We start from the raw sequence: 25,693 nt of genomic DNA on the forward strand, positions 1-25,693 counted from the left end.
GAGAAAGAGGTAAAAAGAAGGAACTGGCGTGTCCTGAAAAAGATTAACCTCATTGATTGTTGGTCACTTGTGACCCTCTCACTCTATGGCATCTAAGAAATTGGAGAAATTTAAATTAAACTACAAGATAAAAATTGTTCCCAAAGTTAAGCACATATCTGCTTGTACTCTGTACCTTTGGCCACAGTAGAAGGTTCACCACTATAACCTTTCCAATTAATACTGCGTATAACACCATAACCATTAAATAACTGATTTGAACGAATATGGTATTGGAACTATTAGTCATATTAATGTGTACCAACTTTCCTCACCTCTACTGTAAAAAAATATAAACTTTAAGAGTCAAAAATCTTCTACTTTGGCCAGATTTCATAAGTATTGAAATGCAAGCACATTGCGCACACCTGTTATGATACAAAAGGGAGGGAATGCACACCAGGTGTTGCACCAACCTGGGTGCTAAAGTTAACTTACGTTTGGTGGCTAAGGAGAAGAGTGAGATACAAGGGTTTCCCATTATATTCTTTTTACAGAAGTGGATGTAGTTTAGCTACTCTATAGTTCATTTCTCATGACACATGCAACTTTGTATGTCTTTTCTGAAGAAGGTGATACGACAGTAGGTTTCTACATGTTATAGGCACTACTTTAGGCGTTCATTATAAATGTAACTTTATTTATTGATATATATTTAATCTACATATTTCAGAGCCATTGTCAAACATACCAATACCAGGTGTAATATAAGTAGTTATCTGTGTATTGTTATTACAGATTAATAGGAAACTGGGCATTATTATAAAATCCAGAACATTGTTCTTCGTTCTGAGATATCAGGTTCTCCAAACGATGAGTATAAGGAAGTAGCATCATAGTAATGTGGTAGCTTTTGACCAATGTCTTAATATTTCCATCGCCAGGCTCCTCTGAAACGTTGGTCAACATACACCAGACTCCATAGTGCATCCCTGAAGACGTTTGTCTTCTTATCTGACATTACACAAGTCATGCACTTACATACTCACATTTACCCGAAAGACGGAAAGTTTTCCTTCAATACCAAGGTTTAAGAACTATTTATTGGAATGATGAATTTATTGTTCTTGGAGAGGAATGACGTTGTGTGTAAGAGGTGTAGATTCTTACCGATTGGGCTACCACTTACACCATGCTCAGTATTTTATACTTCTGATTCAGAGATGGCACGGCAGTACGCATTGCGTCGTCGTGAGAGCATCCATGAAAAATTTGTGCTTCTTTGATACGTGTTATGTTGTATGCCTGTTTGTTCGTAGTTCGTGGTTTCATAATTATTTTGGCTGTTGATTGAAGAAGTAAAAAATGGTGAAATTAACACCAGACTTAATACAGCAATCTATGCAGTATATAAATCCAGTAAGAGATAGGGAATTAGACCTGCGAGGTAGGTGTTGGTGGCTATTCTAACCTTTAACAGTATTGTTGAAGTGATGCTCAGTAGTAGCAAGGCCATCACGTTATATGATCTTATGAAGATGAAATACTATATATTTAACAGTGTTATGTTTGACGGTCAACACTATACCTTGTGCAGCAAAATACTGACGTAATTTTGAGCTGGTTGAAGTAATGAAATAACAGGCGCATAGTATCTTCCGTAAAAAACAGACTACGTAAATCATCTTGACCTAACGTGGCTTATAACGAGATCAGAAAGTAGTATTGTACAATCAGGAACTCTTCTAAAATGGCGGAAGAACCAAACCTTGTTTTACACCAAAATCGAGAACCCAGCTGTTTGTGAAGTTCAGTGAAAGTTTTCAATGCAGTACCACATACAGCTGTTGCTGAATTTGAGTATTAGTTGCAGTTATTAGACTTACCTTACACCATTCTATCGTACTGTACCACCTGTCGATTTACTTACAGTTATTAGCGTAACATTACCCATTCTGACATACTGAATACAACTGTTTGTCATACCATACTCATGCGGGTAATTACACAGAATATTGTCATTAAATTGAGGTTCTTGTTTAGGCACGCACACCCGGCCACACACACATGTAGTATTGTTCATAGTTTCATGTTTTTTAATGACAACAAAGCAGAATTAGTGTATGTGGCAGAATTCCTGTCGTTGGTTCAGTGCATAACTTCAACCATGTCAAACATTCGATGTGGCTCATACCTCAATGCTGAAAAATATACATATGTAGGAGAACTGTTTTATAATAAGTGGGTGTGATCAAGCACAAAAGTTAATTACTCACTCCAAGGCTTTTTTCCCTTTTCTGCTGAATCATGGAAGATCTTCAGCTGAAGGAGGAAGTAGACGAAAAACAAACTTTTTTACATTGCTAATTTGCTGTTCTTTTCCCGGATTATTTTTGTGTTTAACTTATTGGTGTTCAGGTACTGTACACACAGTTAGTTGTTTACTCTGCTTTACCAGTTTTTCCTCCTTTCTGGCAGCATAATTGATATTCAGCGTGTGTTAAGAAGGCATGTTTGCATTCAGAATGTCAAGCATGTCTATTTCCTGTGTGTTAGTAATTCCAAGTGTAGATGAAAGATTTCCCTTGACACAAGTTTATGAATCCTGTACACAGATGTCACCAGTTGTTCCTAGTAATTCCTTAAGTGACTCCCTTATTAGCGGGAAGAACAAAGCATCTGCATTTCAAACTGCCCTACTTAGACAGAAATTATATATTTCTAGAGTTTGCATATTTTTGTTGCTCTTTGCAGGTTACAAGATTCCAGTTATAGAAAATATGGGAGCAACACTGGTGAGTGAGCATTCTGTTGAAGCAACGTACAAAAGCTACTTTCTCTGCTGAAACATGAGTCAGAGATTCTCTTCTCTTCTCTTCTTCTTCCGTTTCTTGACCGTTACTTCGTTCTTCCAGTGCCTAATATTTTCTTCCATTCTTCTCTATTTTCCCATCCTTCCGGAGGTAGTTTCCACTCTATCATGATTCTTGTAATTCTGTCGTTCCATTCTGGTCTCAGTCCTCCAGGTTGGGGGTTGACGCGGTGGGCCAGCTCCTCACCCGTCAGAAAAAACTACAATGCTAAAAAAAGCCTAATAAAAATAAGTCGGAGATTATTAAAAAGAAATAAAGTGTTTCATTTTTGGAACAATCTTATCTATCAATGAAATGTCGGCTCCACTCTTATGGTTCAGGATCTTTGTTCCTAGAATGTGAATGTGGTTAATTCCACTTCTAGGGGAAAGTGCGGAATGTGTAGACTTCTGTGTGTTATTTAAAATGTAACATTGTTCCTTGTATTGAAGTTGAGGCTTTGTGACATGTACTGATCATAAATGCTGAGACATTAATTGTCATCTTTGGTTCCATTCCCAATGAATCATTTTACTCTTAATTGACGTTGTATAAAATTATATTGACAACCGTGTCGCAGTAACACCACTTCTGTCGTCACACCGGGTTATTGCTTTGATCTGGTGTTGTCATCAGGTCAGTTTGGAATTGACTAAGACTACAGTGTAGATATTTTATAGTGTACAGCTGTCACGGTGCACATCAGTAAAATCGAGGGAAGTGCAAATTCTGGAAATGCTTGTTACTATTTGGTTCATAAAACGTTATCATACCATCTGCTTTCAGAAATGTTGCTGATGTACAAAACAATCATTTTGCCTTGAAGGAGGACATCAATTGCAGGTGTTTTGAAAATATTCTTGCATAAGAAATATGGAATGAGCAGATTTGGATATTGCACAGTGAGGAAGTTTATGATTTGCATCGGTACCTCATATTGTTAGGGTCGTGAAATATGGGAGGCCTCAGATGTGCTGGTCACATAGTTAAAATGGAGGTAGAACAAAGAACTTTGCAGGATTTTGGCAGGAAGATAGAGAAGGAGATGGGGAGGATGACTTTCAGTATAATTTTTGGAAGTAGATTATGAGGTTGGTAGTTAATGAACCTGATCTTAGGTTGTGTTCATTGGTGTTGTTGACAGTGTGAGAGCTTTGAATCCTGCTAGCAGTGCTTGCTGTAGTAGTAATAAACGCCGCATGCTCACAATTGTGTTGGTGGTTCACAGGATCAGTTCGACACGGTTGATTTCTCAGACAATGATATCCGCAAATTGGATGGCTTCCCGCTGCTCAAGAGACTCAAGTGTCTGCTTCTGAACAACAACCGCATTGTGTGAGTTCTTCGGCCTGGTCTTATATTCCTGCGGTTTTGCTGCAGATGCGATATTTAGGCCCAGTGGCAGTTTTTAAGCTCCTGTAATATTATTTTAGTTTATGCTTTATAAATGGATATGTTACACAAAGTGAATTAAGGGTGTGTGGTTAATTGTTTAAAGTTTGTAACCGTTAATAATCCTGATATGTTTTTTCTTGCTTAGTTCCTTGTGCTGCACTCACTCACTTCTTGTGTGACTGCAGAACATATCTGATGTGCTTATTTCTGTGAACAGATCAGTCAGCAGGAAATAGTTGTCTGATTTGTTGATAACCATAATATTTGATTTTATATATATAACACTGCACGTGGCTTCCATTTCCAGGAGGATCGCAGAAGGTTTGGAATTGTGTTTGCCGAACTTAGAAACGTTGGTACTGACTGGAAACTTGATTCAAGAATTGGCAGACCTTGATCCTCTTGCTAATATTAAGTCTCTGCGTACATTGAGCCTCCTCCATAACCCAGTCACGACAAGGCAACACTACCGCCTGTACGTTGCTTTCAAACTGCCTCACCTCCGCTTGCTGGACTTCCGTAAAATAAAATTGAAGGTCAGTGATTCCTAATTGTAAGAGCACCATTTTGACAAAAGACCAACGATGGACTGAACTGCCCTGATCAATATTGCCTGTGTCGTTCTGCTCTATTTTCTCGATAAATCTTGATCAGTCTCGTGCTAAAAGTGAGTCGTGGCAGTAATACCATTACGTATGTTGTTCAGGCAAGGCGATCTCACCGAGTCATCGCAATTACATCTGGTGAGGCTGAAATGCTACTGGTTAAGTTTAAGCTTCAAGTTGAATTGATCGAGTGAAAAGAGACCAGGAATCCGGAATAAACTCTGAAGCAATTCGTAATACAAAAACTGTTTATTCATTTGTTCACTGTTCTAAGGCTGAAAGGCAAACTTATTCTTTAACAAGCAAGACTTTCAGTATTTCCTGCACACATCAGCTTATTCTGCTTAATGTCACAGGAGAGGGAAGATGCAATTGCACTTTTCAAAAGCAAGAAAGGCAAGGAGTTGCAGAAGGAGATCGCAAAGAAGTCCAAGACATTCGTCCCCGGAGCAGGTCTGCCTGACACAGCCAAGCCATCAGGTGCATTGTTGTTGGTTAATGAATGGAGCGCTGTTATGCGTTCATATTTAAGTTCCGTTTTGTTAGTTACTACTTCCTGTTGTAAAACAGGAAGCCCTAGAACGTTACCATTTCGCATGTTTGTTTGCACCCAATGTGTAAGTAACAGGATCCCTACTACAGTAATTGCATTGTGGCATACAAAGTACTCGCAGAAAGGATAAGTTGGATTAAATGATATAGAAGGCAGTGAGACTTGATGCAAGACTGTGATTGTGTGATCATGAACAGATTTGTCAGTAACATGTGAAGCGATTCTAGTGTAGCAGGTAGCAAGCATCTTGTACAGCTCAAATTTATATGCCAAGATATTAATCCATATATTCATAGCCTGCATGAAGTCAGTTCTAGCATAATTTTGCATGTTTTCTGTAAGTGTCTCCCATCCAAGCAGCCATATGCTTAATGTGACAGGGCCGTCTCAGGAGGAACTTTGGAAGATTCGTGAGGCAATTTCCAAGGCCAGCTCGTTGGAAGAAGTGGAAAGATTAAACCGGTTACTGCAGTCTGGTCAGATACCAGGCAGAAGCAAAAGCAACAGCAAGGGTGAGTATCAGCAGCTATAGAGGAAACGGAGATAAAGCTCCATTCATTCTCAGTTTTGGAGCTGAGTGGCTGGCTTATGCGGCCGGAGCCTCCGTGCTCCTAATAACAGAACACGTGAACATGGTGATACATCCCTTACCCCCCAGCCCATAGTAGGCTTGGCCCTGTCAAAGACAGGAGAATCGTGAGATGACGATTTTATTGAACAAATTATTAAGATCCTGATTGTCTGGTGGCAACATATTTCATTTTTTCTTTTTGTTCCACGTACTTTTTAGGATTGCCACCTGAATGAACTAAACCATTGTCCAGTGCTTTGTTATATTTGTTCAGTCTTCCGAGACTTTGCTTCATTATCCATAAAGACAGTCTAGATCCACTTGCAGAGAGTGCGTAGTGGGGCATGATGATGCATGCCATGTTCATGTCTGAAGCCAACTATTAATCACTCTGTGAGAATCATGCAAGTGAAATCAAATTTTCCCCTCATTTTTGGCAGCTTCCCTGGTGGAAGAGGAGGAGGTGGAAGAGGATGATGATGCAATGGAGACGACTGGACCTACGCTGAATGGGAAGTGAACTGCCGGTTTCTGTAGTGTATACACTGGGATGGATGAGTGACGGAAATGTGTTAAACGTGTAAGTTGAGCCATAAGTGTCAGTCTGTCCTTGTGCTTCTACTTTGGTCTTTAGTACTATCGTCATTTTCAACTTCTTGAACGTAAACATGCAGATTTGGTGAAGTTCGTGTCTTTAAAAAATTATCAGTTATTTCTTTGTGCAGACAAAGCATTTCAGTTTGTTGTGGGTTGTTTTGATGAAAGAAAGGTGATTCTTGATGATCAGAATTTAAGTCTACTCAAGCACAGCTATGCTACCATGTGAACCAAACCCCATGTGTTGAGGAATGTGCGTTCATTACCTCGCACATGTTTATTATAACATTTCCCTCCAGAATTTTATGCAGTCTGCATACTCAAGCTGAAAGACTGCATCTGAATGAAATTTGTTTTCAGTGACGATAACAAGGGTGTGTAACCAGGCAAATTGGCAGTTATAAGATACGAATGTTTGCTTTCCTCTACACAGTGTTGGTAAGTGTTGCTGTATCGCTAATTGGTGTTACATCTGAAATGAATGGAGAAACTGATAAGAACAGAATTAAAAATACTACTACTTTGTTTATATGATTAAGCACTTTGTAATACAAACACTTAAAAATAAATCTGTGAAACAAATTTGTTTCTTTCCAATTCAAAATAGGCTGAGAAGCATATTTATGGGTTCATTTTTTCTTTTACAAGAAATGTGAACACAATTGGTAGCAAAGATGATTATGGAATCATACAGGAATTTTAGTGGAACTCTGTTGCAGTTCTGCAGCTGAATGATGCCACAGCCTTCTTTTATTTAAGTGACTGAGCATTCGTGCTTTCAGGCCCGTGTAACTGATCCAACATTTAAACAAAAAACTTTAGCATAAATAAAAGTGCAGTAGCATATACCCAGACTAAAGACATTAAATCTGAATACAGAGAACTTGATTAGTCTGGGGACATTTTGTGAGTGAAAATAGACTGGATATAAAAGACTTTATGCTTTGTGGAATATTAAAATGTTGGGCTAGTTACAGAGAGCACAAGGCAACCAATTTGCTTTTACAAATGCATCTTTCATTAAAGCATTTCCAGGTCTTCAAGACGAATGGTGAAAGTGCCTTATTCCACTTTCCAGTGATTCAGATTTTCACTCCCATTTGTCTGTTCTGTAATTCTGCAGACTCCCAGTCTTGCCATGTTGCACCGTGTCACGGAGTACCGACTGTACTATTCTTTGGCAACGTCATGAAGCGCTCGTGACGCTCAATAATGCCATGGAGCAGTATTTGGAGATCTGAAAGTAGCTCAGCTGGAAGTCTCCACAAACCTACAAAATGAAGGGATGTGATATGTTGGTCCCACAGTGAACACTGCAGGGCATTGGGCTTTTTGCAAAGTTCTGGCCCTTAAATGGTTCAGAGCCGACATTAAGCTGCCATTCTGTCAGAAATATGCAGAGTCCTGGTCACTGTTCTTGCTTCGGGTACAGCTCCCAGGAGGAATTGAGAAAACAGCACTGACATTATAGGCTGCTAGTGACATCTGTGCTTATGAACACCTGAGTTCAAATGCAGAATGGTAGAATTAATAGTATTAAGTTAAGAGAAAGCTGAGCCATGTTGACAGCCCTAATGTAATCTGCAAGACTTGGTAAAATTGTTTGTCTGATAGAATTTTACCTTGTTACTAGTGTTTAATATGACTTGAGTTTTTGTTTATGGTATTTATGGGAAAATGAACATCAGAAAATCAAGTATTGGCAGTGCATGTTGTTTAAGGCTTGGTCACTCATGTCTGAAAGTGAACTACAGTAATGCAATGAACATCCTCAAACATACACAGTATTTTGATAGTTTGTACATATATTGAAAATCAGCATTTGAAGCCGACATAAAGAACTAAGGTACAAAACATGCATGCATATAAAACACCATTATCTCTAGGTCGTAAGTAGGAACAGTCACATTCATAGCTTTGTGCTGAGAATGAGCATTACTTCACTTGCAGTTGAAGTACTTGATGTGAGAAAGGTGCAGCTTCCAAAAAATATGAAAATGTTCTTTTGTTATAGTTTGAGAAACAGGAGCATACCAGACATATTGTTTCAAACATGTTTGTGACATTTCTAAATGTTTTAACACACAAGGTTCCATCTTTTTTCTTATCTGCTCAGGGTTAATTAAATGCTGTAGTGGGTAGAATTAACGGCTTCTTTTCAGGAACTAGTCCCAGGTTCAGCTTCAGTTTTTGACACATCTCGGCAATTGCCACATCAGCCAAGATCATCTCTGTCATAGGACGCTGCACAGGATCTGCACGTAGTAGCTGATACAGCAGGTATCGTAGGTGTTGCCCATATATGTCTGCTCTAGGTTGTGGGAACTGGCATTGAAGAATTTTTCTTACAACTGATCCTAATGTCTGCCAACAGAATCAGTATTGTCAGTTATAAATTATAATTGGTTAAAAATCTTAAAGTTGGCCTAGCTGCACTGGTTATTTTAAACTTGACAGTTTAACAAATGAAGACTACTCATCAGGTTAACCCAAATTTTTTTAATTAAGTTTCCTCTGCACCACATGCAGTTAAATTGCTGTCTGTGTGTGTCAATGTGATTTATTTGGGGGATAAATGAGAAATACTTCCATTCAGTAATAATATTATTTTTATACAGTACACAGTTCCCCAGTCTTGACGCAGAGGCTAGAAGCAAAAACCTTTGCTACTGCAAAGATTGAATACTGGTTGTCCAGTCTGTAGACAGACACTGTACTGTCTGAGTTACCCTGACCTTGAATTGTAAAGTGCTGGACTCTGTAAATGCTGTTCATGCACTTCACTGTCACTCATATCATCTTTTGGCATCATCCCCTTTTTAATATTTTTCTCCCTTGTCTGTCTCAGGCCCCCAAATGGTACTATTGTAAGCATTTCCTGCCAGAATCCTCCATCTCTATGGTAGCAGTTTTAACCATTTAACCACCTGGTTTGATATTCCCTGACATTATAGTATGATGGGAGTATAATTATAAAGTTCCTGCATTTTCCAAATTTATCTGTCTATCCTGTATGAAGAGACACTACACCATTTAATGAAGCGGTGTCATGTTGATACTTACATCAGCCCCAAATGCTTTCTTCAGAGTCATCATTTCACACAGAACACAACCTAGTGCCCAGATGTCAGTGCTCTTGTTGTAAGGCTGACCCTCACAGAGTTCTGGTGCCAGGTAGCTTGGGGTTCCCAACACGGAGGATAATTTTGTCTTCCTACTGCATGTGATAACATTTTACATCAGATTCCTAGACTGCTGGCCTAGATCAACAGTAGATATACTATACTGCTCAGGGGCAGTATTAAGTAAACCTTTGGTTTCCACAAAAGTCAATTCATGATATGCTGAGCAACTATCAGCTTCTCAAGAAGCACTCTGATAGAGTTAAAATACATGTGCTCAATCACCTCACCTCTCGAGTATTTTTGAGATCCCAAAGTCAGCGATCTTGATCACAATCTCTACCCCTACTGGTTTCAGTAATATGTTTGAAGGCTTGAGGTCTCGGTGCAACACCCCTTGCTGATGGATGTAGTGCAACCCAAGCACCATCTGGCTGAACATGTACACAACTTCCTGAAAATTCAGTACTTTCAAAAATGTCAACATTAATAATGTTAAAAGTAATTTAAACATTTTGTTTGTACTTGAACCCAAGAGGGATGAAGGTAATTTGGAATCAAGAGAGCTTTCGATTTGTATAGATGTAATGGCATTGATTACAGACGGAAAACTGGCACATTCAGATTTTTAATAGGGTTAGCATCAAAACATGCAAGTTTTAATTGTACTGGCTCAGGATAGGATACATTATATCTCTTGAAAGCTGCTTGCTCATTTTGTGTGGAGGAATGCACAAAATTCTCAGTGTGGGACTATCTGTGGTTATATTTAGAACATGAATCTCACTGAATTGATATCTCAATATCTGATGGACACTGTCCTTTGTGCTGACCTCTCTAAATGATAGAATGAACAGATTTAGAAAAACATAGTTAAGTGGTAAGTCTATCATACTGTCAGAGAGCCAGATATTCAGATTTGGGGCAGGGGGAATTTCTTTGGCCATTCAAAGAGAATAAAGTAGGTTAAGATGGCTTCCTGTCAGAGTGGCATACGTACAACCTGTTCCATTAATATGCCGTCTTTCTTCCGCAGGAACTCGTCTAGTGTGCCTCCCATTGCATATTCCATAACAATGCACAGAACTCTATTACTGACGAAGCACTCGTGCAGATAAATTATGTTGGGGTGGTTTAATTGTGACATCAGTTCAGCTTCCTTGTAAGCCATCTGGTCAGAGAGGTAAGGAAAAATGCAATAAGTGACAATTTATAACATTTTTAAGGTGATGAAGTGATGTTTTGTCTGGCTGTGAACTGACTTGTGGATTGATGTTGAGACGTGCAGTAAATGTTTTATTGAGTGGTTCATTTGTATTAAAACATCAGGAGGACATACAGTCTTCTTTCCGCATTTCTTCATTTTTGTCATGTGTATTCCTAAAAGTTGATTAAAATTATTTCCTGAAATGTAGATGCTTAATTGCATGACAGCCTTACAAAACTTCATTACATGTTTTGGTAGTTTAACGCCATGATTATATGTTTTGTGTTACAAGTTTCACAAGCATATGTACTGATAGACTCAATTATTTCTTTAGGAATGTGAATTCTTACCCTGAAAATATTTGCAATTTTATGTTCTGCTTAAAGTGTAATCAGTTCCATATGACTAATCATACCTCTTCTTCATGCTCTGTCATGTTGTCCAGGGAAATTTTCTTGAATACCACAAGTCTTTCATCTTTCCATTTATATAAATCAACAGTCCTAAACAAGAGAATGTTATTTTAGTTAGAACATGAAGTGCCATCACCGCCAGGTTTATGTATTTTATAGTTACAGTAGTGATAAGTACATAAATTATTTTGCAGTTTTCTCCACTTTCTTTTGTGCATGAGAAGGTAAGTCAGCAATACACAGATAAATCTTATGTTGAAAAAAAACAAATATAGATTATATAGACTTTATTTATGGCAATGCTTCTGTAGTATAGGCCTTTTTATTGTACTATAATTTTTTGTTTCTTCTAGAATCATTCAGAATTCAAAAGTATATTTCTATAAGACCCATTTCTTTATTATCATCCTATCTATGCCTGGGTCTTGCAAGTGGTCCTTCCTTTCTGTATTTTGCATCAGGGTTTTGTAGGAATTTGTTTTCCTTGTGGGTATCATGTGCACCAGAGCAAAATAGTTAGTTATGTAAAATAAATATTTCTACATAAATATGTACGGTAGGCAGAAGTTTTTAAAATAAAAGTTTTTCTACAATGTGGTGGTTGGAGATTGTTTGGAAACAACACAGAAGAGTATCCAGTCAGGATTTGAACCATCTAATTCACATTTGAAAGCCAGCCGAATTATTAGTCGCATTTTATATAATTATATTTAAGGGGAATGGGGGGAGAGAGCTTGTGTGTTCTCATAGTTATATACCTCGGAAGGTACTTTTTGTTCGGTGAAGGTACGTGACACATCCGATTCTTACAACGTTGACGCGTCAAAAATACCTGTTTTATTGGCGAAATAATATTATTCCGACGTATTGATGTATTTAATGAGGTAGAATTAAATTATTCCATAATTGTTGATATAAGTGACGTATTTCACGATTTTTTTTTTTTGTACTAGCTGTGGACCGAGACTTGCAGTTTCGAATATGATTGAGGAAAGACGCTGTAACCGGAATGTCCAGACTGCTAACATGCGGTCTTCAGTACAAACTAATTGAAAACGGTAGTTTACGTCTCTTTTAACGACGTTTAGTGGTAGTAACGTGAAGACTGGTGATTCTAACTGTAACTTTATCTGCCAGATACGGAACTGAATGTAAATGCAAAATTACCAGTTGAAAATACTTTCAGCTGAATAACTTACCCGAAGGACCCTCTTGCAATTACTCCAAAATGCTCATATGACTCCATGTTATGCGTGCCTGATTGCACTGCTGTAATGTTCAAGAAAATCTTGTTCACCAGTAAGTTCAATTAAGACGTACAAAATCATTCTGACCCTAAAAGTGACAGTTTTATCTTTATTGAGTGGGGTTACACTAGCGCTTTGTTGCGGAGTGGCGGGTGATATCGGTAACATGACTGTTCCTGTGTCATGAGCGTTGTGGTAATACTTTGTTTGTCATGTTGGTAGTGGAGGTGACCAAATAAATTAGTTTCTTTTTTTCTTTCTGTCGTATAGGCAAATGGTTTTGTGCTTTTCATAACTGTAGACGTATTATTCGTTGTAAGAAGATTCAGTTGATTTATCAAATAATGGGGAATGCTTGGGCTGCATATACTGATCCGGAAGGAACTCCACATCCGCTAAAAGGACCGTCGTTCGATCCTATGTATGGTTTTCCAAATGGCAGAAAGGAAAGAGGTAAAGGATTTCTTACATGCTTTACGCATCTGGTGGGTTATCGGTTGTTAACGTTATGTACACAAAACTTAAATTTTTATAGTTCCGTGTTCATTAGCCAGGAAAGGGAAGACTTCATAAACAAAGCAACCACTTGACCATATCTACTATGTAGCCATGCATAAATTGCGCTGTGATGGTTTGTAGTGATGGTAGCTACATTGGAGGAGATGGAATCGGGGAAACTTCCGCTTGAGGATCGAGACTTCTGTGCGCATATTTTGTTGAAATACCGTGCCTGCAGAGTAGACAATGCCCCCTGGCTTTGGCGGTGTGAGCATGAGAAGCATGAATACCTGCAGTGCGAATATGAAGAGTGAGTAATGTGCATTTATATTTCATCAATATGTTGCTAGTTTTCGGCCAGGAGTGACATACGATTGATACACGATCAGAGAAATGCGAAAATAAATTTTGTGTTGACTTACACTGGTAGCATTTTTAGTGTTTTAGTTCAACAGAAAAGGATTCAGATATGTTAAATGTATGTCTATGCTTAAACTGGTATTGTCTCTCTTATTGAACATGCTGGTTAAACTTTGCCAATACATAGACCTTTGATTTGGTTATGTATATCTGCATTGACATTTGGGGGTTGGTACTGTGTCCCATCTGAACTTTGCAGTACTGGTAACTGTGGTGATGTTAATGCAGGGTACGTTTTCAGATTGTGGAGTGCTTGGCTTAGAGCAGGAACTCCCACATTGGCTAGCATTCCTGTTTCGAATGTGTTCAGGATGTGTTTCTGTGTTGTTCTTGTAAGTCATTCTAGGAAAATACAGGGTGTTATCTTCCTTCTGTGTCATTTTTAGTTCTTCATTTATTTACTTATTTGATACTGTCTGACCTATGTTTTTGATGTGGCAAGAAGAATGTTGTGCGAGCACAGTTATATTAAGGCGTCCAACAGTTTTGGTCAAAGTTTTCATCTGGTTCCACATGCCTGTTGAACTACACCAAGTCTTTCATTACCCACTACCTTACTGCTAACTTTACAGTGTATTTTCCTCTATAAGAAGTTGTATCTTCTTTGCAGCTACATTTTAAGAATGAAGGAGTTTGAACGTGAACGTCGATTGCTCCAACGAAAGAAACGCATTGAGGCGAGAGCGCAGCTCAGTGAGACTCTGACAGCCTGATGCAGGGAGATTTGTGTAGTTTAGCGAGTACTGCCACCTGATGGTGAAAGCTTTTTACAGTGTGTTTTTGGTTCAGGGATTTGTGGTTTGGATAAGGGTTTATCTTTGTTCAGATCCATTTCTTGGAAACTTTGTGCTGAGTGGTGTGAAGTTCATCGTAATGGAATGGAATGTGCCCCGTTTGAGTGGTACAAAATGCAGAATTCAGTCTTGTAAATATGGAGTGGTGTTCGTAAGTTATGACTTCTGTTAATTGTACAGAGCTAGTAGAGGTCTGTATTTGTTGTGAAATAAACTGTGTTAGCAACATTTTTATCTGTTAATGAGGGCATGTCATGACAAAGCCCCATACAATATGTTCTGTCCTTGCATTGTTTCTGCGCCCTCTCTTTCCCTACAGAGTTTCTTACATCTCCCCTCGCTAGGTTTTTCCTCTAGTCCTCCTGGATCCTCAGTGATTGTTTATTGACCAAAAGAATCCTGTCGCCATTATCAGACTGTCCTTCATTTCAGCAGTGTATAGTGTTTCTGGTTTCTGGTCTTTCCGTCTTACCTTCTCTCCTGGTTTGAAGCGTGTTCCCTCATTTTGCTTAGCAGCTCACGGAGACTTCATCCGTACTGCTTGTAACCTGCTTACGTCTGTTTCATCTCGTGCCCACATCTCTTCTACTTACGTCATAATATTACGTATGACATAACTTTAATCTTTTCTAACATTTACCATTTTAAAATTATATTTCGTAGCAGTCAGATAAAGTTTTCTAGCTCACTGGTTTCTGACCGTAATACTTCTTGAATTTTTTCCGTTTGATGAGATTTTCCAGCCTCACAGCCTTTCGTATACTTCCGAATATTATGTGGAGTGACAAGATGTAGAGGATGATGGGGAGGTGGACAGTTGAGGCACCACCAGAAAGCTGTTGTATTGTAGAGAAGCGTTTCTCGTTGCATGTGAACAGAATGAAATGCACTTTGGTGCTGTTGACCATATAGTGTTTTATATATATGATTAACATTACCTGTTGTACTTCATGTGTGGGAATATCTCGTTTGTTCTCATTTTAGTTTCTTCTCTTTCCGTCTGTTCCACATAAACGTCTATCGTATCGTCGGGCTCTAAACGCTTTTCCGAAGGCAATGGCACTGTGAAATCTGTGTCACCTGAACATTCCTCTGCTCTCTTCAGAAATAAGATGAATGTAACATGAAATTACTTTGTCTTGAGGGAGTTTGCTGATGGTGACAAAATGGTTTGTTCTGTGCCATATGCAGGAAAACTTTGTTTTTAAGACAAGAAATGTGCTGATGGTAAAAAGATGTGACTCCACAGAAGATAATGGTTTGATATGAACTAGTTACAGATTGTTGGAAAGAAGATTAAAGGAGCAAAAAAATGTTCTTGCTGTTTTATCAAACTGCTGTATTAATGCAGCGTTAGTCTGTACAAAGATCGCTTTGGAGTTGGAGCAGGATGAGTATAAACAAGGCACAACATAAGAGCCATTGCGTGTGGTGTGGATGAAATGCCACTGCCAGATTTTAGGCTTAGGTTTCATTTTCAAACTTATATTTGATTCAACATTTAGGCAGCCATAAGTAATGAGTGTCTTAGTCAATTGTAACTAAATCACTAAGAATATGAAATATTTATATGCACGGTAATTAACATCCATCATGTCATTGTACTGTTGAACAGGACCAATGGAAATGATTTGCACTTCTTACTTATGTACATTATTTCCTTATATTTTACAATACTACACTTAATATTTTAAAAAATTTGTATTTCATCATCTCCAATGGTTCGCAGTCGTAGAGTGTGCACACGTCATTACTGCAGTGCTGCGTAGTTCTGAAACAAATAAGTAATATATCATGAAGCTAAGTTTGTGGAGGAGATTACGCTATCAAAATTCAAGAAATCGAGCCGTGGTGGCGTAACACCACTATGACAATCTCGGCTTAAGTAAGGTTTCAAGTTCTGATTTGATTTGTTAAACGTTCAAGTGTCCAGTGCTGCTGAGCTGACTAAACTCTTCGGCATTGTTCTTTCGAGAGCCTTTACTGCATGAAAATTGAATACTGAAACAGTTGGCATAAAGATATTTTACAGTATGAAGCAGTTTTAATGTAGTTTCTCCATTTCATATAGAAAGATAGGTTTATGGTACTATTTTTCCTGTGTCCCTCTCTCCAACTGATAGATTTTCATGAACCATAGTATGAATACCATGTCACCACTAGATACACATTCTGTACAATTCATTCTAAACATTTAGCCATTACTAACGTGGCAAAGGTTCTAAACTTTGAGGTTATGTGTGACAGTTTGATTAGTTTGAGTCTGTACTGTTGTGAGGCCACAGAAATAAATCCCCTGGATTTAATGTCTTTGGTGTTTGGTTAGGTTAGGTACGTGAGGTCACTGGGGGCCTTCGGGGAATGCAGCAGTGGGCAGAAAGGGAAAGCCTCGAGTGCTGTTGTCTCCATCGCCCCCGAGTTTCTTTTCAGGGCCTCATTGTGACAGGAATGGACTACTAAATTTTATAATCATTAATTTATGGTTTTTGAATTGTTCCTGCTTGCTTACGTGTATCTACTGCAGCTTTTCCTGCAATTTACAGTCTTTGAAGTAGGTTCTCTGGTAGAAGTCGAAGAAGAGCACGAAGAAGATGACGGAGTGGACGACCAGCATTCCTGCCACCAGTTTTGGGTATCCACAGTCAAAAATGAGGACTTGGGCCGAGTGGATAAACACGAGCGTGAACTGCAGCTGCGATAACAAAATTCAGTGAAATTTCATATTATTACTATGAGGCATGGAGGAGTCTCCATTGCTTAAGACATGTTGCTGTGGAACAGTTGCGTGTCTGAGCTGTGTCCTGTTAAAACTTTTACTCTCGACTGAAAATGAGTTCTGGCGCTCCTCAGCTGCCTTACTCGTGTGACTTCCTCGACTATGTAGGAAACAATTTAGAAACTCATTATAAATATTGTTCTTTGCAGGGAATAGATATTTAGGTTTCTGCAAATTTCTCCCAGATTGCGGTTGGCACTATTGTGCCATGAACTTACCAGCTGAAGGAGTGTCAGGTGCTTCTTCCACCACAGGTACTTCTGATACTGGGGTCCCATGGCTGACACCATGTAGTATAAGTACATGATGATGTGGACTATGTTGTTCACAAGGTTTGAAAATGTGCCGTGTCCACCTAAAATACCACATGAAGAAGTGTGAAGTACAGTTTGCTGCCCTGCTCCACTGCAAACCACTTAAAAATCTTACATAATTTTATAGTAAATTTAATTCAGTTTGTATTAAACTTGTCAGACTGTGGTCTCCACCCAGTAAGGATTGCTAGAAGTCTACGACGCGCTTGCCAAGCATAATCTTTTTGCACGTGCTTCAGAGACGTGTTCCGTCCCGCTTGCCGCGTTAGTGTATTGGCATTCGGAAGTTTGTACTACCTAAGACATGTTAAGTGGCTTAGCGCAGTCATTGATTAGGCTTTCTGGATAAACAGCTGTGCTTCGTAGTGAGATTTCAGGTTCTCATGGCAGCAAGTATGAAGATGGCTGTCTTGTTGGATGTTGTGCCATGTAGTCTTTAGAAACTGAGTGACATATCAGGACAAGTGCTGTGATGATGGAGACAGTAAACACTTCTGAAACATCTGTCGCTTTCTGCAGGACATCTCGGAAGACGGTGAAATTACTGAATTATGTTTATTCCTGATTCTTTTCCTTGTGTTGATCCCTTTTATTTCTTTTTGTCAAGTTTGTATACTTTTCAAAGAGCTGTGAGACCATCTGAGTGTGAGGATCGTGGGCTTAGGGGTTTCTTATAAAAGTTTTGTTGCGCTCACCAGCTATGAACTTGACGCACACCCACGTCTCTAGGGGAGTGACTGTGTGGTGGTAGAGGTGCAGGATGGTCACTTGGTTGTCCTTCTTTCGCAGTACAAAGAAGAACTGTAACAAGTTCAAACACTTTGACATAATCATGTTTGTACAGACGTTACGTGGATGGCCGGGATCAGGCTGGACGATGTAATACCATAAATGAGACTTGTTGTGATTGAGTTATGTCAGTAAAGATTAAGAAGTGTCTGTTAGCCACTCACGGTGTCCATGAACTCGGTGAATTTTGATAAGTAGTACCACCAGCACAGGTTTGCCATCTGCAAGAAACAAGGCAATATCAGGATTAGGCCTATCCACACACACACAGTAGGGTTGCAACAAATGGCCTTCATTAGGTACACCCCTTTTTCGCAAGTGATGGAGGCAGCTTGAACGCTGCACTACCAGTGGTGCACAAATGGGAGATCCTTACAGAAGGAAACGTGCGTTTTATTTCGTCAACTCTAGACAGTTGAATCGTGTCTGATGTGTAGTGAGCGGAGGAGGCAGGTGCCTTGTACTCACCCTGAGGGCTGTCGGGTTGTGCGAGTAGTCCACCGGTTGACACCTGTAGCTGTACTCCAGCAGCCACCCACCCATCAGGTGCTGTGCAAGAGAATTGCCATTCTGAGAGTCATCATAGGTTTAGAAGCGGAATGTAAGCTGTGTGTCTGTGTCTCATCATGTGTTTAGTCGGTTCAGGCGCTGAGCGCCCCCCCCCCCCCCCCCCCATGCCAGCTGTGTGTAGTTTCCATGTTTCAGTGTTGGATGACACTCGAATAATTTTGAGTTGGTTACTAGGTTACTGCAGTGACCTCATATGTGCATGAGAGTCTTTTTTGAAGAAAGGGTTCAGTGGGTAAGTAGTGCTCCCACTTTACTTTCACTGTTACTGGAACTTTCTCTGAAGGTCAATCTGTGGCAGGATTTTATGGTCTCAGGCAAACTTCTGCAAATCGAGGCCAGACACCCCGAGGAACGTGTCTGTGACACATTCGCAAGGTCTAACCAGTTTTCACAAACGAGACTTTACATACCGAGTCATGGCTATGGAACCATTAAATCTGGATCGGGGGATTGCAGATTATTAAACGACGCTGAATCACTTTCAGCGATGATCTACTGTCGCTTGATACAATATGATCGCTTTCGGTGAAATCGGAAGCTGTCAGGTGGTTGAGTCAGTGTTAGCACGAGGCCTACGTACCTCCCAGAGCATGGCGATGCTGAAGATGACCTGAGCGGCATTGTAAGCGACGAGGACGCTGTTCAGCTGGAAGGGCTTCCTGTTGGCCATCAGGCGGGGACCCAGGATCACCACCAAGTACAGGTACACTGCTACAATGAGCATCGTGGTGACCGGGCTGTCCATGAGGGGCCAGTTGTTCACCCGGGGGTCTGAAACGTCAAAATGTCTCGATATTTTCTGCTGCGCCCCGCGGCCGCTCCGAGGAAGCGCATTTCAGCCGTTTCCAGTTCTCTCGTTAACACCCACGCGAGGGCTCAGGGTGTGGATGCAACTGTGCACATTTCTATCGAGGTTTGCTTCAGGCACCTCATCACAGCACTGTGCTGTTGAAACTGCCTGCATTGCGTTGGACGCCAATGGAAGTGACGAGAGACCGACGGACGACGACGACGACAATTGTGTGTGTGTGTGTGTGTGTTGGCGTCAGGTTTCAGTTTGTTAAACTTAAAACTCCATTAACGAAACACTTCACCTTGACCTGGTGCCTCTTGTTTTCAGAAACGAGTAACTGGCCACCGAGTCGTGCCGGTAGAACTTTCGCATCTGTGATGGAGTAAATGCCAGAAGGAACGGAATTGTGGAGGAAATGCCGCCGAAGCTCAGGTTAGTCTGTTTTTTCTTTTTCTTATCCCTTAGCTGTTTGTGCGGCTGGAGGGCAAATGACTCGTTCAGTGAACTCGCCTGAGATTGTGACAGTACAGGAGGCCGAGATTAATTTGTGTAATGATTTGAAGGTAAAACTTGTTTGAAGATGATAAGAGGTGTACTAGTCGAGTGGTCTTAAAATCAAAGAGAGAAAACTTCTTGAATATGAGATCTAGGCATAAGTGGGAGGGTTTTTAAAGGAGAAACCATGAGGTTGTTGATTGGACTCATCTGGCTCGGGATATGACCCAGTGGTGGGCTCTCCTGAACACGCTAATGGACCCACGGTTGTCAGAAGTGACGGGTTAAGTTATTGCTTTTCTAAGGGACTGTCAGCTCTTCAAGAAAGACTCCGTCCGAGGGAGTTGTTTTTGCCCGCCAGAGCGTCATCGGCAAGGCACTTGCTTCTGCTTCGTGCGAGACGCCTCAAGTCCGCGAACATACTGGCCCGCTTTACTCACACGCCGGAGAAGTTGCCGACTTACGCTGGGTCGGTCTCGGATTCTGTTTTAAAAGTTTAAATTCGCAAATACAGAGCCGGTTTTGATGGACGTGAGGCCATGGAAGTAAACCACACGCAGCGTCTGTGCGGAATGTTGGGGACGTGGCTCCAACATGAACCTGACGCCACTTTGTCGGTGGATTCTTCCTATCTTGTTACCGAAGCAGGGGTTCGCAACCCTCGGTCCGCCGATGTGTTTTAGCGTCACGCTGATAAACACGCGGAGGGATACTAGCGAGTCGTGGCAGGAACACAGCTTCAAGCGTCTCTAGAGACCGATTATGCCAAAGAGAAGAGAAGAGGTTTATTTGTAATAGAAGGTAGGCGTAATTTGGAACCATCTCTAATAGATCGCGAGTCGATAGCGAGGGGTGAATTTGCCCCAACGTCTGGGAAAGGTTAAAAACTGCAGGCTTAGAGGGTAATTAGCTAGGGCGGCGGCACGAACGTGACATCTACAGAAAGACGTGTGAAGTTTTGGGCTTCGTGTAGGATCGTGAAATTTAGCGTCTGTGTAGGTCTTCGAAAAACGTGTGACGTCGTTGATGTAATTCTCTGTAGAATGCGAAAGAACAACATGGCAGCCACGCGAAGTGCGCGTGCACCCTTCGGCATGATACCACTGGACCCAGGCGCGACGTAGATTGTGAGCATGCCTACAAGCTCTGTGTGTTGGCATTTTCAAGCGTGGCTGCGGTGCGAAACTTTGAGGTTATGTGCTGGTAGCCGAATAATCGAATTGCACGATTGTTAATTTATTCTGTCGTCTGAGAGATTTTGTGTGTCATACCCACTCACCGCTAATGGAGTCCACCAGGTTAACGTAGCGGTCAATGGCCATTCGCACGAGTCCCGACATGGCTCCGAGTCTTACCGCCAGCTGCAACTGTTTGGACAGCAAAGAAAACAACACTTCACCATCACAAAGATCAACTTGTCCATGCTGTGGTACGAACCCCCCCCCCCCCTCAAAATGCAAATGCACAGCTGCTGACGTGGCGCACGTAACTACAGAGGGGCGTTTGAAGAGTTCAGCGCCACCGCCCAGTTTTGCGGCGTGTGGCGCGTCCTCCTCGAACGTCGGCCTCAGTTTTACCTGAGTGGCAGCGAACTTGTCCCTGCTAAATGTTCGTTTTTCTGTTGGATTCGGGGGGATTGCATCAGTAGGATGCGCTAGAAAGCTCATTTTCTCAACAGGAAACACCGCGTTTGCGGTAATTGTAGAAGCTGGTCCCCGTTTACGAAAGCGAAAGCAATCGAAGTTGTTTCCGCTTTATTTCCCGACTTAATGCTCCTTGCGTCACCGGATGTGAGTGACAAGTGACTCCCGGAGCGCGTGGTGGTGCGAACAAACACACTCAAACGATCCTGCGGAGACCGAGTCATTCCAGTGCATAAGAACCGTTCTTGCCTCTCAGACTCCAATGAAGAGTCTTCAGCGGTCGAATTTTGTCGAGGGTATGCGCCCCGCTTGAAAGTATGCCAGCATTTTCCGGAGCCCCTTGCCCTGATTCCAAGACACGTCTCCCGAACCGCGAAGCTCCCGATGAGGCTGTGCGCATTCGAGCAGAGCCCTTCTTGAGAAGCTAATAGTCGTTCAGCTGGTCAACGCCGCTGGTCTTTGCCCTGAGCCAGACCGATTCGATCACCGGATGTTTGTCGTTTCTTCAAGTCGCTGGCCTACAACACGTTCCATTCCTCGTGGCAGATCCCACTGAGGACGCTTTTAGCGATGTCCAAAGAGTGCTTTTACGACAAACTTTCTGTCCGTGTTTTTGTTGTGACGCAACCTGTAGAGAATGCGTTCACTCGGTCAGAACTAGCCTACGGCGGGGCCGTAAACCGGCCACGCCTCCCTACCAATTTCTTTTTCTTTCGGCAGAAGTGACCCACTCGCTCAGTGCCACGCTGGAATGCATTGAGAGTAGAAAATTCACAATATCGAAGAGAACCTTTCAGACCAAAGGGTCTTACATCATCCTGCGATTTTCTGAAAGATCACCGACCCGTTTCTTAGAGATTGGGTTTTCTTCTGATTGGTGCAATAAGTAATCAGCTTCGGAGAGTGAAGTTCGGAGCTTGGTCCTGCGATCTCACGCACAGGCGAGAAACTTGCGTCTTTCGTTCTGTTTCTCTACCCAGGGATTCAGTCGCCAGGCCCTTCTTGGAAAAAAAGTCGTCGGTAAACGTGCTTCCTGGACAAGAACCACCAACCCATGTGCTGTTCGGAGCGAACAATGACATTTGAAATAGCAACAACCTGGTCGCTTGCACTGGCCACTGCCCCACCCAGATACAGCTCGGTGTTCACGTACCCCGGGACAAGTCTGCTGCCCCTTATGGTCTAATTACAGAACCTTCCGAAGTCCTCCGATTCGAGGAATGCAAGCGTCGGTCGCATTGTCAGCACAACTTGACGACAGAATGAATCGCCCGCGTGAAAGTCGTCTGGTTATTCTGTGACGCTTCTGCATTTCTGGTTTGTTGTTGGCAATGAAGACAAAGAGTTCTCGCTGTCACTGTGTTCCGAGTTTTCGCGGATCTGTTGCGGACGATGTCACCCCAAGAGTTCAGGCAGCTGACATTTTGTTACGAAATTGCGTGGGGTGTATGTAACCTGTCAGTTATATGACCCGACAGACAGGTTGCAATAATTATGAAGTCCGGGCGTCGCTTCGTAGGACGTGTCAGAATTTCTTTCGGAATTCATAAGAATTAGTTGAAAGGAATAAGCCGCTTGTCTTCGGCGGTGTGGACCGAACATGCAGAACCCAAAGCCCGCCATTGGACACGACCCTGAGCCAGTTCAATCCACGTCTTCAGTTCTTTATTTGGAACTCAGGCGCTCTGCAGTCGTCTCGCGGGGTTGTATCTCCCTGTGGCCCCCACTTCCGACTTTCCTTTTAAATCCGAAGGCCTGAGGTTAGGTTTCAGTGCCCCGTCCAAGCCAAGGCGCTGATGCACTAGCTTAAGCAGCTCCAAGTCGTCGACCTTCATATTAAAGAAGTCAAGACGCTCGTGAGTGACGACGACGGAGGTCGCTTAGCTGCCAGCGGCCAAGATTTAGGTTACGTCTTGTTTGTTTAATGTTTTGAGAGTCGCGAATGTTCATGTCTCCAGTTGCCATAGCGACAGCTGTTAACACCATTTGAATGTAAGTAGCACCGTCAGGACGGAAATTAGTAGAAAGCGCGCGACCTGCATTCTGAACTCGTTTCGGCTGGTGGTTTCTCCGCGCGTGAGGCAGCAGGGCCGGTCGCTCGTCGTTGCAAGCGAGATTCTGCAAGCCGAGAGAAGCCTTGATTCCCGGCCCACAGCTTCGGCCTTGTCAAGGACAGACCAATCTGCTTGCGTGCACTGTGCATCGCCCCGCGCGATGCAGTCGCCTTGAGTCCTTGGGCGAAACAAGGCACACTTTTAGTCACGACTGGTCGCATTCCCGTTGCAGGAAAATGCGCGCGGCCTGGACTCTGAATGAGACGTCGCGTTGCTTTGGCGCTGGCCTCGCTGCGAAGCAGAGTTTGGCAGAACTTTTCCAGCAAGTGCGCACATGGCGTTGCGTTCGCCACAGTTTGAGATTCGGCCTTCAGCCAGTGTAACAGTGGCCACGGCCAGCATAGAGACACCCCCCCCCCCCCCCCCGAGCCATTTCGGCGTCCAGAAACGCATGCAAAGTGCACGCTGCTGGTGGTCGATTTTAAAATAAAATCTGATTGTGTCGACAGACATTAGGCCCATCAGATGTAACGAACATCTGTTTAATGCGCACTCGCTGTAGAGTTTTCTGTGTACGGACGGACTGACCGATCGACTCTGCCTTCTACACGACCATTCTCTCTCCGAAATAACGCGTGAACTTCCTTCTCTCGTTCTGCACCACAAAATTAATTGAAGGGCGTACCTCGTGACCCACCGGCCCTGGGCCCAAGGTTAGGTTAGGCTGAGTTTGTGTTGCGCTCCCTCTGAATTCTGCGGGTGGCTGAGGAAAACCTAACCTCACTAACTTCTGTCGGTGTCCTCATTAGAATACAGCACAAGAAAGGGACGGAAATTCGTGCCCTTAGCGGAATTTGAATCGGAGACCTCATTGTTCGATCAGTGAGCAGTCGAGATGACGGAGAGACTGAGGACCACCGCGAAAACTAGTGAAGGTTATGACAACCGAGATGGGTTAACGGTCACGTGATCACATCTCACTCCACTGCTGCAAACGAAGGTCTGGCCACCAAGTCGTGTCGTCGTATCCGTCAGTGCTTTGGTGATCTTTGGAGACCTTGCGTCTGTTCAGCGTTGATGAACGTTAATGGAGAGGTCGTATCGGCCGTCAGTTTGTTCGCCCTTCCGCGTGTTTCGTGTCCGAAAACCCTTCACAGATTGTTATGAAATTTGGTGTCTCGATTTGCTGTACGGAGCCAGAGGGGAAATTTTTATAGCTCCCCTCCCCCTCCCCAATGTTCATAAAGCTCGTGAAAAACTTTAAAATTTGTAAACAGCAGGAAATTAGACCATAACGAAATGCGTTCGCCGATAAAGTTTAACGCAACTCTGTCGCGTCCCGGCTGGATCTGCATGACTCACCGCCAGGAGCGACAAGGTTCCCCGATAAGAGATATTACAGCAGTTCGTGCCCGGAGCCGAGGGGTGACAGTTACGTTAAACTTCGTCAGTCTGTCTGTCTTTTTAGCGCCTTACCTAAAATAAACGAAATGCTTCGGTCCTGCTGTCGGTCAGCTCTTCATGTCCACTTGTGCGCATGTGCACGAATGTGTTCACGCCTGTTTATCTACTTCTTTGCATCGCCCATCCCGAAGCACACCGCACAACTCAGACTACGCGCTGCTGGACGTCACTCGAGCACTGACACAGCATCACCACGCTCGCGGTTTGCTGCAGGCCCTCTCATATATAGACCGAGTCGGACGAAGGAGTAGGGGGCCACTCACGTGGGAGGTTTGGGGGTTGGATTCACCGGAAGTATCTCTCTCTGTCAGAGAAGTTCCCCCTCCTCTGTTGGTTTCACTTTGCGGAGGCGAAGGTGAGATCGTCCCTTCCCCCCCGTCCCGTGTGTAACCGAGCTCCACGCCATCGTCATCTAATGGGCTCACGAAAATCCCAACCCTGGTCGTTCAACACAGCTGACTGACCTCTTCAGCTGTCCATGAACAACGCAAACATATTCATGGCCTGTCTGGGATTCGAACAAACGGTCATGGAGAGGTGAT

The 25,693-nt window shown here is 42.3% G+C and overlaps 5 protein-coding genes across 9 annotated transcripts in view; 3 read left to right on the forward strand and 2 right to left on the reverse strand.

The window, feature by feature from the left end:
* The first annotated feature begins 1,234 nt into the window (after positions 1 to 1,234).
* On the forward strand, positions 1,235 to 8,829 carry U2A (small nuclear ribonucleoprotein polypeptide A'-like U2A). Of its 4 annotated transcripts, none has more exons than XR_015536770.1 (9): positions 1,235 to 1,426; positions 2,734 to 2,774; positions 4,060 to 4,166; positions 4,534 to 4,762; positions 5,188 to 5,311; positions 5,765 to 5,896; positions 6,396 to 6,535; positions 6,913 to 6,990; positions 8,715 to 8,829. XR_015536770.1 is itself a non-coding variant. In XM_022064235.2 (7 exons), the coding sequence occupies exons 1-7, from the start codon at positions 1,345 to 1,347 to the stop codon at positions 6,473 to 6,475; spliced, it is 795 nt and encodes a 264-aa protein (XP_021919927.1). In that variant the 5' UTR covers positions 1,235 to 1,344; the 3' UTR covers positions 6,476 to 7,134. The 4 variants fall into 4 exon arrangements, 1 of the variants encoding a protein (XP_021919927.1); XR_015536769.1 differs by lacking the exon at positions 8,715 to 8,829 and adding an exon at positions 7,676 to 7,816; XR_015536768.1 differs by lacking the exon at positions 8,715 to 8,829 and having other exon boundaries at positions 6,913 to 7,134.
* On the reverse strand, positions 8,338 to 12,668 carry LOC110829960 (serine/threonine-protein kinase Nek8). The gene is made up of 6 exons (XM_022064233.2): positions 12,494 to 12,668; positions 11,297 to 11,384; positions 10,675 to 10,845; positions 9,965 to 10,128; positions 9,616 to 9,769; positions 8,338 to 8,916 (listed from the first exon to the last, which is right to left on the reverse strand). The coding sequence occupies exons 1-6, from the start codon at positions 12,538 to 12,540 to the stop codon at positions 8,671 to 8,673; spliced, it is 870 nt and encodes a 289-aa protein (XP_021919925.1). The 5' UTR covers positions 12,541 to 12,668; the 3' UTR covers positions 8,338 to 8,670.
* Positions 12,669 to 12,758: 90 nt separating this feature from the next.
* Positions 12,759 to 14,481, forward strand: ND-B18 (NADH dehydrogenase (ubiquinone) B18 subunit). Its single transcript, XM_022064240.2, has 3 exons — positions 12,759 to 12,994; positions 13,181 to 13,349; positions 14,070 to 14,481. The coding sequence occupies exons 1-3, from the start codon at positions 12,886 to 12,888 to the stop codon at positions 14,170 to 14,172; spliced, it is 381 nt and encodes a 126-aa protein (XP_021919932.1). The 5' UTR covers positions 12,759 to 12,885; the 3' UTR covers positions 14,173 to 14,481.
* Positions 14,482 to 15,722: 1,241 nt separating this feature from the next.
* Positions 15,723 to 25,452, reverse strand: LOC110829970 (very long chain fatty acid elongase AAEL008004). Its single transcript, XM_022064257.2, has 9 exons — positions 25,164 to 25,452; positions 21,270 to 21,357; positions 19,283 to 19,473; positions 18,601 to 18,681; positions 18,297 to 18,353; positions 18,039 to 18,144; positions 17,248 to 17,384; positions 16,763 to 16,945; positions 15,723 to 16,024 (listed from the first exon to the last, which is right to left on the reverse strand). Exons 2-8 carry the CDS (start codon positions 21,328 to 21,330, stop codon positions 16,769 to 16,771), a joined length of 810 nt encoding a protein of 269 aa, XP_021919949.2. The 5' UTR covers positions 21,331 to 21,357; positions 25,164 to 25,452; the 3' UTR covers positions 15,723 to 16,024; positions 16,763 to 16,768.
* The window catches only part of sit (ELOVL fatty acid elongase stuck in traffic), a 29,330-nt gene continuing 23,430 nt past the window's right edge, over positions 19,794 to 25,693 (forward strand). The window contains exon 1 of one of the 2 annotated variants that reach the window (XM_087354818.1): positions 19,794 to 19,927. In XM_087354818.1, coding sequence (XP_087210944.1) covers positions 19,882 to 19,927 — 46 coding nt within the window. In that variant the 5' untranslated portion in view covers positions 19,794 to 19,881. The remainder of the gene's footprint in view (positions 19,928 to 25,693) is intronic. The other variant, XM_022064255.2, reaches the window with a different exon arrangement.

The sequence above is a fragment of the Zootermopsis nevadensis genome, unplaced genomic scaffold, assembly GCF_977971745.1.
Source record: "Zootermopsis nevadensis isolate Lab colony 2312 unplaced genomic scaffold, Znev_1.0 Znev_ptg000024l, whole genome shotgun sequence".
NCBI lineage: Eukaryota > Metazoa > Arthropoda > Insecta > Blattodea > Termopsidae > Zootermopsis > Zootermopsis nevadensis.